We start from the raw sequence: 13,113 nt of genomic DNA, 5'->3' as shown, positions 1-13,113 counted from the left end.
GCAAGAAAAACTGCTGGCTCTGCTTTCATCGGGGTCCAGCACAGCTCCATGCTCAGCTTAATAAATACCTTGAAACTGAGATTTAAGAACAAGGAACATGATCATGGCGGTTAAGGAAGAAAAAGAAGTGAACTATCTCATTCATTCTATTTAAAAGTAGCTGTTTTAGGGGTGTCTGGGTGGCTCAGTCGATTAAGTATCTGTCTGCCTTCAGCTCCAGTCATGACACCAGGGTCCTGGAATCAAATCCTGCACAGGGCTCCCTGCTCAGTGTGGAGCCTGCTTCTCCCTCTCCCTCTGTCCCTCTCCCTGCTTGTGCTCTCTCTCATTCTGAAATAAATAAATAAAATCTTAAAAAATAATAATAATAAATAAAAGTTGCTGTTTTGAGACAGAGACCATACAAGGTAATGTGATCCTAGAATGAGTAAAATAAATCCCTTCAAAGAATTCAGCCTAGTGGGAGAAGGAGCCAGGTAAATAGTTACAGACTGCATGTTAAGTGCTCTATCACAGAGCAATGAGCAGGGAGCACAGAGAGGGGGAAAAGAAGGGAATTCTTATAAATTAAGCATCTGCCACAGGAAAGGTGCTTTATATATGCAACCCAGATGTTAACATCTAAATTAAGTTGGAACCCCCCCCCCCCCCCAACAAACTCTGGCCTGTCAAAGTCCAAAGCCCTCCTCAATTCCCAAACGCTTACCATCATCTGTGCTTCTCAGTGTCCGGGCTCCCGTGTCACACTTGCTGCCTCTGTCCTGTGTCACAAGGATTCACTCACAAAACTCTGCCTCTTCCCAACATTTCAGCAAGATTTCATGGTGGGAAAGAGATGAAGGGAGGGCTGCTTGGAAACAGTTTTTCTTGCAGCAAACAACTACATGGAGAGCAACAGTTATTCAAATATCCTCCAGTTCTGTCCCTAGGAGCTTTTCTTACCTAACCCAGTCCCACCCTCCCTCTCTATTCTCATTTTTCTTTCTCTTCACCCCTTCCTCAGATTGCCTTTAAAATTCCAAGTTTTTCTCCCTCATTACACTTTGACAGCAACCAATACACAAGCCTCACTCTCTTCCACCCAAGTTTTAATAAGGTGTTTTTCCAAATGAAGACTAAGAGAAATTCTGATATAAGCAGTCAAGATAATATTTCTCTACCTCACTAACCATACATTATTTCACTTACTATTTCACAACTACCCTCAGACATATCACTGAGCAGATGAGAAAACTCAGCTCATCTAAGACAATACTAACCCTGTCTCATAGGTTGCTAATGCATGCAAAGCTCTTCACATTTAGAACACGGCAATAAGCACTTAATAAATGCTAGCCATCATTATATTTATCCCTACAATATTTAGTTGCTTTATCTCTTTTCTATCTATACTTACTACCTAAGTAATATCATCTAGTCTCATGACTTTATTAAATACCATCTATATACTGACAAAATCCCAAATTTATCATTAGCTTTAACCAATGCTTCTGAACCCAATTTATTGATGAAACTGCTTATTTGACATCTTCCCTGGCCTATCAAACGTGACATAATCAAAACTGAACTTTAGATCTTCCCCTACAAACCTCTTTCCTCAGTCTTCCCATCTCAGTAACTTGCAATACCATTCTTCCTTTGGCTCAGGCCAAAAATCTTGGGAGTCATTCTTGATTTCTTTTTCTTATACTTTGGATTCAATCCTTTCAGAAATCTTGTCGGCTCTGCCTTCAAAAATAGCAAGAACCCACACATTCCTTCACACTTCACTGCTACCACCTGGTCTAAATCACCATCATCTCTTAACAAGATTATTGCAATAATCCCGTAACTCATATCCTTGCTCCCACCCCGTGTTTCACCAGTTTGTTCCATCACAGAACAAGTCAGATTATGTCTTTCATCAGCTCAAATCCCAGTGGTTTTCCATCTCTCTCAGAGTCAAAGACAGAGCTCTCAAGGCCATCTTCAGTGCCTTCTAACATTTGAATTGCCCCACGACCATCACCTCTTTGATCTCATTTCTTACTACTCTTCTTAATCTCTCCACAACAGCCTCTGGCTGATTCTCAAACATGTCACACACTCCTTCATCTATCTCAAGGCCTTTGCACCTGAGATTCTTTCTGTCTAGAACATTTTTCCAGGAGAATGTCATGGTCCTCAACCCCTCACTTTTTCAGGTCTCTTCATAAATAGACCCCATATAAATAGCAATCCGCAGACCCACTTTGTTTACTATCTCTCCCTTATTCTACTTACTTTTCTTCACAGCACTTCTCATCATGTGCTGTACTCACGTGCATTGTTCTGTGTGTGCTAGAATGAAAGCTCGAGGGCAGAGACTGCCTGTTTTATTTATTGTTGTATGCACAACCCATAGGACAATGCCCTAGATGTGCTAGCTACTCAATAAATACTCGTGGAATGACAAATGAATATAATCCATTTAATCAAAATTAAAGAAGGTAAGAGTTTCAAGAAGGAAGTGTTCACCAATATCTAATGTGAAAAAAAGCTGAGATCAAGACTGAAGAGTTCACTGCATTTATCAATTAGGAAGTCATTGGGATAGAGGCCTTGAGTGCCGGGGGATGGGGGCCAATGGCTTTGGATTGACAATGACCAGGAAGAAGGAAAGGAAGACATCAAGAAGAGAACTCTCTTCTGGAAATGGATAGTGGTGATGACTGCACAACACTGTGAATGTACAAGTGGCAATTCTTTCTGCCATGTCTTATTTTTTAAATGTGGTATAAAAGCAAAACTTATACTATTTTTTAAACTTTCATATTATCAGCTCATCCAATTAAATGATTATTCAGCCCTCAAGTATTTATAGTTGAATGCCATCAATTATTATTATTACATTGTTTTTCTTCAGTGATACTCCAGGGATAGTGTCTTGGGTCAGCTCCTCTGGAAAACATGAGGAGGCAGACCTTCTTGCAGGGAATTTGTTGGGAAGTGCTCTTCAAAACGACATCTTTAGGGAGTGAGCGAAGCCCAACTGAAGAGAGTGAGCAGCTGAACCACATGAAGCTGCAGCAAAGGCCTCAGCTGAAGAGCTCTGGAGCTGGGCCTTTCCATCCTGCATCAACAAAGCACTGGATTCAGCTGCTCCCAGAAGGGAGCGTAACCTTGGGTGAGGCAGCTCTTTGAGCTCAGGGCTATACTTTGGCAGGGATCTGGCTAGGAGTGGTGGCAGACAGCTAGGGAAATGAATAATTTGGAAATCCAGACAACACCCTCTAGAATCCACTACAATTTAAGATAAACAATAAAGTTACTAGTCCCTATCACTGCATTTTTTTTTAAAGATTTCACACCTGAGAATAATACCACAGATACTGAAATAAGTTTTATATGTAAAGCCTCATAGATGAGGCCTATACATAGGGCCAAGAAACACCATTTTTGCTTATTAGTTGAGTACAAATTTGTTCCCAGGCTGCCTGTTCATGAATCCTAGATGTACAACTGCCCAGGTATGGCACTAGAAATCTGAAGAACTCAGATTTGCTAATATATAATTGAGTCTTTATTCAAGACCTCAAGGCAATATTCAGTCTAAAAGAAATTTTCCTAAATGGAAGCAGAAGCTGATTATAGAAGCCTCAACTGGAGACTGAGTAACTCATTTCTCTTTGTAGACTTGAGCTTACTAAAGCTTGCTTTTATGTCAAAAATCACTACAGACAACCCTTAACATGATGGTAGCCGAAACTTTCCTGATTCAGAGTGCAAACAATGTTTGGTGGACATAGCTTTATAACTGCTTGTCAGTCCCCCATGAGTCTGAGGTCTCAGATTACAAACTAGTGTTCTGAAGCCTCCCATCGTCCTTCGTCTCCTGCCCCAACCTGCTGACCATTCTCACTCAAACTGCCCTGCAGCAATTATTACACTCAGCATCTTCAGCCTCTGGAGTCCTAGTCTGATTCTCTTTCTCCCTTGAGCTATAGTTGAAACTGATCTCCCACGTCTATGTCTAATATTCCTACATAGATTAGATTTCCCAAAGACGGGGATGAGGTATTTTACCTTTTTATAGTCCTTATGAAAATTCCTTAATGGGTATTTAATAAAAGTGTATTAATTTTGGAATACTAATAATTATATGATGATAGAATTATGTCTTTAATGTTTCAGCACTAAGGAATACAGACAAAAAATTAACTCAAGTTTTGACTGTATTAAAGCTATGATACATTTTGCAACAAAACATAATTTAAATAATTCTATTAGTTTTTGAAAATTACATTTAATTACTATGTTAACTTTTTTAAAGGGGGGAAGGGAATATCATGAAGTTATCTTTCCTTATATAGCAGTACTTTGGTTGGTTATATTCTGAAAAAAGAATGAGACATTTTCTCTTATTTTTTCAAGAAAAGGATCCGCAAGATTTAAATGATCTCCAGAAAAATGTTTCCATTGCTTCAGCTGTGACATGGAGAGAGGTTTCAGAGAGTTAGACTTCTGGTGATGTGGACCAAGCTGACAATTTCTAGAGATAGGGAATTTTTCCAGTGAATCACCTGTAATAAGTAAAACAATAAGAAAATCCTTAGGCCAATCAATACCCTATGATAAACAATACTTTTTTTATTTTATCACATAATGAGTTTATATAATTTATTACATTTTGGTCTCTGACTTCAAGGACCTTGTGGTCTAGGAATAGATACATTAAACAAATAATCATCCAAACAGATGTATTACAGGGCCACAATCCCTTATCTAAAACCCTTGGGGCTGGATCTGTTTCCCAATTCAGAATATAATTGGAAAAATCTGGGAGAGCACTCCATAATCAAACTCATTAATATTCTGCAGCAAGTCATATGAATAGTCATGAAATGGGTTAATGACTACTGATAAATTCACATCAATTTAGGTAAGGTTTTTGCCACCAAATAAATCTGTTGCAAATTTATGAAGAAAAAAACAACTCTTGGTCTTTCAAGCTTTCTAGATTTCAAAATTGAAGACAAGGGACTGTGGAGTTGTATTACAAACAGTGGTAAGGGTACAGAATTAAGATACAGGGAACTCAACACATAAAACAAGAAAAGCTGACTTGCTTTATTAAGATTTGAAGGATGAGAAAGCAAGAACCAGATGGGGAAAGAGGTAACACATTTTAGGAGAAGGACCTACAAAGGCTGTGAAAGTGAAGGGACTCTGATACGGTCGAGGAACTGACAAGAGCCCAATGCAACTAGAGCCTAGAGAGCAAAGATGAAGTTCAGTAATGCAGGGTAAAGCATGCATTCAAGGAATGGATAGTGCAAAACACCGTGAGCAAATCATGAATGGCAGAAGCTAGTAGTTAGCCACTAAATCCATATCTCTTTCCTCTAGGGCACTTAGCCACATTTCCCAGTCTCCCTTACAGTTAGATGCAACCACTGAGTCTGGCCTATGGAACATGGATAGACATGCTCTGTGTCACTTATAGGTCTGGCTTAGAAAAATCTCCCATACCACGTGGTTTTCTACCTTTACTCTTCTCTCACCTGCTGGCTGGGAGATGCAGGGATGCCAGCAGGGAACTCTAAGGCCTAAGGGGATGGTAGAACCCAAAGTGAAAGAAGCCTGGATCACCAAATCACCTTAGAGAAGGCTGTGCACTGTGTTACTATTATGTGCTCTGCTACATGAGAAATACACTTCTACTGTGGTAGGCCGCTGTGCTTTTTAAGTTTCCTGCTGCAGCACTTAACCCTACCCTAACTAACAACTTTAAAGATTTTAGTCTCTATCCTCAAGAACAATGGAAGCTCTTGAGAGGGTTTTTTGAAACATTTTACCTATGGGAAATTTCAAGTATATATTAAAGTTAACAAGATAGAAATGAAGAACCTACAGGTTATTATGTACCCCACTTTCAGGTACTATCAACCAAGAGACAATTTTGTTTTATTTAGACTCTGCTTTCTCTACTTCCATAATATTATGAAATAAATATGCAGTATATATCAACTGTAAATATTTCACTTTGCATTTCTAAAAGTTACAGACTTTTTAAAATTTTATCACACTTTAAAAAACTTTCCTTAATATCCAATTCCTGTCAATGTGCAAAATCATTGAGGTCTTAAGAGATGACAACATTACTTTAAGAATCTAGAAGATAGTAGTATAACACCTTCAAAGTACTGACAAAACAAAAACAAAAAACCCAACTGACTAGAATTGTACACCTAGCAAAGACACCATTTGAGAGAGAGAAAAAGCAAACACACTTTGAGAAATCAAAGTTTGAGAGTGAACCACTAGCAGACCTTTGCTGGAAAAAGCAGGACATGAAAAGACAGAAGTGAATCAAAGTATGTCATTAATTATAAAAAATGTAAACAGACTAAATGCTCTAGTTAAAACATGAGACTGGAAAAAAGAAAGTCCATTTTTATGCTATTAACAAGAGAAATAACATAAGGACATAAGGACACAGACCTACCTAAGGCAAAAGAAGGGAAAAAGATACACCAGGCAAATAACATAAAGAAAGCCAGTGTAATATATAAACTTAAGATAAATGAAAGCAAAAGGTATTAAGGATAAAGAAATCACTACCTCTTAATAAAATAAACCATAATAAAAAATTCACAAAGATACAAAATATACGGAGCAAATATTGATACCATTAACAAGAAACTTCGCAAAATCCAGTGTCATACTGTAAGATTTTAATGTATTTCTTTCAATAACAGATATATCTAACAATAATTAGGTTATTAATAGAAAAATGGGCAAATGATGTGAAAAGATGGTTCATACAAAGGAAGGCTCTTAAATATAGGAAAAAATGCTCAACTTCACTCATAATAAGAGGAAAGCAAATTAAACTAGACCAATATATTATTTTTTTTACTATCAGAAAAATTCAAACATTTGATAATGTACTCAACTGGCAAAGCTGTGGAGAAATAGCCATTTTAGTCTATTGTTGGCGGGGTATAAAGGATACAACCCCCAATGGAGGGCACTTGTGATGAGCACTGGGTGTTGCATGTAAGTATTGAATCACTAAATTCTACTCCTGAAACCAGTATTACACTATATGTCAACTAACTAGAATGTAAATAAAAAATTGATACCAAAAAATAAAATAAAATAAAATAAAATATAAAATAAAAGGATACAAGCCCTAATGGAGGGCATTTTGGCAATATCTGTTAAAATTACAAATATACACATTCTCTGACCCAACAACACTGAAAATTTACCTTATAGATATACTTGAACATATGGAAAAAGATGTATGAATAAAGATATATGCTGACTGGAAAGAACTTGATGAGTATACCTAATTATACCTATAATTATATCTAAATTATACCTAATTATACCTGTGGGGGACAGGTAAATAAATTATGGTATATAAATACAATAAAGGATTATATAGAAAAAAAAGAATGAGGAAACTTTCTGTAATGATATGGTAAGATCTCAAGATATAATATTAAGTGAAAAAGCTGCAGAACTATACCTATACACTATGCTACACCTTATTGGTGGGAAAACTGGATAAGAATATATATTCAGAGTTCCCTGCATGAGCATAAAAATATATCTAGAAGGATACACAAAAAACTAATAATGGTTATAGGACAGAAGGGCTAGAAATTAGGCAGATGAGAGAAATGTAGAAGGGTTTTTACCATATACATTTTATAAATAGTTGAACCATGTAAATATATTAGCAATTTATAAGTTAAAATAGTAAATTTTTAAATCTGTAAAATAAGAAAAAATTGATCTGGTATCAGAAAATTTGACTAATATGGCATAACTCTAAGTAATTTAGAGAATACACATGGTTTTCATGCATGTTTTCAAACATAATGGGGCACCTGGGTGGCTCAGTCAGGCTCATCTGACTCTTGACTTCAGCTTAGGTTATGATCTCAGAGTCGTGAGAGGGCTCCTCGCTCAGCGTGGAGTCTGCCTGAGATTCTCTCTCTCCCTCTCCCCCTGCCCCTTCTCGCCCCCGTGCTCGCTCTCCCTGTCTCTCTAAAATAAATAAAATCTTTAAAAAAAAGAAAGAAACATTTACAAAGTGACCACATACCATGTCTCTATAGTTACCATATTTCTGACTACTCTGCAGTAGCTAGAACACAATAACAAAAACTAAAATACATTAAAACATACTTTTAAGTAATGCATGAGTCAAAGATGAAATTATAATGGAAAATACAAAACATTTAGAACTGCATATCAAAGTTATGAGATTCAACTTAGAGGAAAATGTACAGCCTTAAATACCCATGCAGAAAATAAGACTGAAAATCATCAAGCTAAGCATTCAAGTTGAAAAATAAAAAAAAGGACATTAGAGTAAATACAAGGAAAAAAAAGAAAAGAGCAAAAATTATTAAAATAGAAAAAGCATACAAGAGAGAGAATCAAATGTTGACTTATATAAAATATAAATTTTTCCACGTCAGTCTGGTCTAGTCTACCTTCTTAAACCTTTTCTTTTCTTTTCTTTTAAGATTTTATTTATTTATCTGAGAGAGACAGAGAGAGAGAGCATGAGCAGAGGGGGAGAAACAGACACCCTGCTGAGCAGAAAGCCTGCCACAGAGCTCTATAGGATCATGACCTGAGCCGCCAAAGGCAGATGCTTAACCCACTGAGCTACCCAGGCGCCCCCATCTTAAACCTTTGCAACACAATTTACCAAGTGACTTCCAGCTACTGGTCACTGCTTGTTCAAGTCCTACTCCTGATGCAGTTCCTATCTGAACAATGTCAACTCTGGAGGGTTGACGTTCTCAGCCTCACTTGAGCAGCACTAGGGAGTTTGTCAAGCACTGAGAAGTTCCATGCTAACTGCCTCAGAAAGAATGACCCCATTATGAATGTGTTCTACACAAGATAAACACACAGTAGGGTTATTCTGTCAAGTGAAATAGAAATAAGGATTAAAAACATTTTTGTAATTCCAAAGTCATATATCAGGTCTTGAAAGGTTTTCCTGAACAAGCTAAATCGTGCACAACTAATTCGGAAGAAGCTAAATTGAGAGAACTAATAAGGTTCTACTTAATATTTTCTCAAACACCCTGGCAGGTGCCCTATGACCTGAGGAAAAAATACTAACAAAAGCAAATGGTAAATATTTTAGTTACTCTGTATTTAAATGTTTTCAATTGCTAAAGAGAAACAAATTAACTTTACCATCATAACACAATTAAAATACAACTAACCTGTACCATCTTTGTCTCCTGTACATTCACAGTCAAGCAGGTCATGAGTAACACAATGTGAACTTTCATGTAAGGTGAACAAATTTTTTAGCTCCTCTACTGAAAACTGGATATGTTCAGAAGTCTTGGTTAGGTCTACAACTGCCCCAGAAAGATCTTGCTTACTGATCTGTCTTTGATAAATCTTTTCTTCTATTGTACCTAAAGAGAAAACATTGATTCCATTTTCTTCAGATCTTTAAGTCTGTTATTTTTGTAGGGTAAAACACGTTTGTTAGCATACTAGCTAACAAAATAACAATATTCCTTATATCAAAGCACGGATTAACCAAAAAAAATTTTTTTTTGATTATTCAAAGAGGCTACATTTTTTTTTCACACTTAAGGGTTATTATTACCTGTGGTTAGAAGTCTGTAAATATGTACAGGATGTTTCTGACCATCTCTCCATACTCTAGACATTGCCTATAGGAAATAAATGAGAATTCAGAGAGTACAGTAGGAATGAATAACCCTGTCTACATAAGCAATATGCATTAATACGCTTAAGATTAGGAATTCTAGATTTTACTTATAGCTTCAGGAAAAAAAGCCCAGGCATACCCAAGCATTCTCCACCTCATATTTTTTTCCTGGGATAAGGAAAGGGATGGATGAACACTCACTGTCGTACTGTAAAATAGTTGCACAGGTGTCACACAACAGTGAGAGAATCTAGCTGCATCAAAGAATAGAACAGCAAGTTTAGACAGCAAGATCACAAAGAACCAAGTATAGCGTGGGCATGAAGGGCTTCTTCCCAGTCCAAGTAGCTAATGACTTAATCCTGAGGAGTCCCTAGGATCCCTAATCAGTTCAGGCTGTAGGTAGATTCCTGTAGTTTCACAATTTATCAGTGATAGTGTAGAGAGCTGGTGTTCAAACCCCGCACATTCTAAAGAAAAGTCTTACCTTCAACCAGCTCCTGGGAGATAAACTCTAAGCCCTTGTAATATCCTGCCTGGTAAGAGCATCTTAGTTTACCTGAGGCCTTGGGCCACAGAAGACAGTTTTTGCTAACAATGTGACTGAGGTGGGGGCCTTGGGACAGTTTGACCTGTGGAGGGTTTGGAGACTGAGCAACTTAGGTCAGTCACACTGGTACTCTGACCTCAACAAAATCTCTGGACATCAAGACTTGAGCGAACTTCTCTAGATGGCAATACTTCAATAGGTGTTATCACTCATCAATGCTGGCAGAATTAAGAATTGTCCATATAACTTCAGTGGATGAGGACAACTGGAAACTTGTGCCTCGTCTCACCTGAACTCTCCATGTGCCTTTTACCTTCACTGATTTTAGTATGTATCCTTTCACTGTAATAAACCATAACTAGGAGGATAGCTATTTTTCTTGGTTCTGTGAGTCTTTCTAGTAATCCCTGAACCTGAGGGTTGTCTTCGAGTCCCCCAACACAGACACCAAATGAGGTGCAAATTTGTAGGTAGAAACCTGAAAGCACATGACAATGGACTGTATTCTGAAGAAAACCAAAAGCTGCTTCTGAGATATCTTCCTACACAAGCTAACTTAATGTCTTTACTATACTCTGCACAAACACTGGTAATAGCATCTACAACACATCATTGTCTTGCCCTGGTAGTCGTGAGCAACCCAAAGGCCCAACTACGCAGTAAAACTAGAGGTATACAGGTTTGGGTCTGAATCCTGGCTCTGGGTCTTAGAAGCTATGTGGCCCAGAACAAGCTTCCATCTCTTTATCCGTAAAATAGGGCTAATAATATCCACACTTGCAGGACTACGGTGAAGATTAAATAGATGCAAAGCACTTAGCAGAGTGCCTAAAAGAAAGTAAGGCCTTACTATGCAGCAGTTATTACACACCCGCTCCATCCTCATATCCCCAGCAGGTAGTATCCCCAGTATGCATTCTACGCTGTTTGTTTAAAGCATAAGTAGTCATACCTGGATATCAGTGGCTGGATTCCAATCAATGTCATATAAAATTAAGTGAGATCCTCCAATAAGGTTAAGTCCCACACCACCAGCTTTTGAACTTAACAAAAAAATAAAATCAGAAGAGTATTTACTATTAAAGCCATCAACAATTTGCTGTCTTTGAGAGATTGGTGTTTGTCCATCAAGTCTTGTATAAGTATATCCATGACGCTTGCATACTTCTTGTAGAATATTCAAGGTTTGTGTATAGTTGGATACCAACACCACCCTGGCAATCAAAAAGAAAGAGTCTTTATATACAGCTTTAAAGCAATATTAGATTTTTTTTAACTGAAGGAAAATACTACAGTGATACTATCAGTGATGTTTATAGAACATGCAGCGATGACCTTGTACAATTAAAACACAGGTTCTCCTTCAAATTCAATTTTTAAATCAACATCTAGGAGACTTCCAGCTTTAAAATAGTGGAATAAAGACCTTTCCGCTTTCTTCACCTCTCTGAAACCACCCTAAAAACAGCAGAATTGAGAAATAGAAATAACTCTGCCTTTGATAAAACAAGGAAATACTTATATATGAAAACAGAGAGTAATGGAATGTGACCTGCTTAGGGAGTATAGAGAATGTAAAACCGAAGTGCCCAAAGAGGGAGATACTAATAAAAAACAAGTACAAGTTTATTCACATCAGAGAATCTTAAGACACCTCAGAAGGAAGGAGTTAAGACTGAAGCTATTGTAAGAACACTAGTAAACAGAACCCATACTCTACTCCCATGTAACCAGCTGACTATTCTTTCTCAACTAGTGTGTTTATATTCTGAAGAAAGTAAACCAAAGAAAACTGGGTCCAGGGGACTCTAGAAGGCAAGGATATAGTGACAAATCAAAATCAAAGTCTACATACTGGATGGTAAGATCCCAGTTTCCTTTTACTGCCAACTCCCAGAACACCCATAGCCTAGCATTCCTCTCACATCCCACCCCCAAAAAGATAGTATTGGAAGATTCATCTCTGGGATGATTTAAATGACCCCAGAGAAAAGGTCCAGCCAGCTCACTGCCTAATTACCCAGTGAGGGCCACCAGTCAACCAGCCCTGCCTCGACACACAGTGTTCAATTAATGTTTTACTGTATCACTCTTAAATATGAATGGACACCAAGGATCACTTGGTGAGGTTCCAACATGAAAAACAGAAACCAAAACAAATAAACAGAAAAGCAGAAACCTGTATAAAACAAAGCAATGGAGGAAACAGGAGACAACTTTAGGAAAATAATTAATATCCTCAAGTAAGAGACAACATTCACAATAAGAGGAGGCAATAAAAAAGAACAATCAAGAATAAGAAAATATCTTAGAAATTTTAAATGACAACCAAAATAAAAATTTAACTGGAGACAAGAGAGTATGCCAGGAAATAGATGGGGGGAATAAAAGTGATGGGGCACCTGGGTGGCTCAGTCAGTTACGTGTCTGTCTTTGGCTCAGGTCATGATTTCAGGGTCTTGACACTGAGCCACCTGTTGGACTCCCTGCTCAGCAGGGAGTCTGCTTCTCCCTCTTCCTCTAACTCTCCCCCCTCCAACCCGGCTCATGCTCTCTCTCCCTCTCTTTCAAATAAATAAATAAAATCTTTTTTTTTTTAAGTGATGACTATTAGGAGAAAAGCTAAAAGAACTAAAAAAATCAGTCAATGAGGTTTAATATCTGAGTAACAAAAATTCCAAAGAAAACAAAAGAAAGAAATTATTTTGAGAGAAAAAGAGAATTGTTTCCCAGACATGGGGTCTTCAGACTGAAAGGACCACTACAGTTCCCAGCTCAATAAATGAAAAAATGATTCATATTAAGGTACATCAAGATTATACCTCAAAGGATGACAAATGAAAAAAAGCTGCTAGAGCTTTCATGAAGAAAATAT

The 13,113-nt window shown here is 37.5% G+C and overlaps 1 protein-coding gene across 10 annotated transcripts in view; it reads right to left on the bottom strand.

Annotated features, from left to right (window-relative positions):
- Positions 1–977: 977 nt before the first annotated feature.
- RAD54B (RAD54 homolog B) overlaps positions 978–13,113 on the bottom strand; it is a 95,288-nt gene continuing 83,152 nt past the window's right edge. For 9 of the 10 annotated variants that reach the window (XM_045805948.2, XM_045805947.2, XM_045805944.2 and 6 more), the window contains 4 exons: positions 11,191–11,452; positions 9,623–9,689; positions 9,225–9,425; positions 978–4,541 (listed from right to left, as the gene is read on the bottom strand). In XM_045805948.2, the coding sequence (XP_045661904.1) occupies positions 4,324–4,541; positions 9,225–9,425; positions 9,623–9,689; positions 11,191–11,452 (748 nt within the window). In that variant the 3' untranslated portion in view covers positions 978–4,323. The remainder of the gene's footprint in view (positions 4,542–9,224; positions 9,426–9,622; positions 9,690–11,190; positions 11,453–13,113) is intronic. The other variant, XM_045805950.2, reaches the window with a different exon arrangement.

Source organism: Ursus americanus, chromosome 9 (genome assembly GCF_024610735.1).
Source record: "Ursus americanus isolate L20-20 chromosome 9, mUrsAme1.1.p, whole genome shotgun sequence".
Classification (NCBI taxonomy): Eukaryota; Metazoa; Chordata; class Mammalia; order Carnivora; family Ursidae; genus Ursus; species Ursus americanus.
This window is presented reverse-complemented; position numbering and strand designations above follow the sequence as displayed.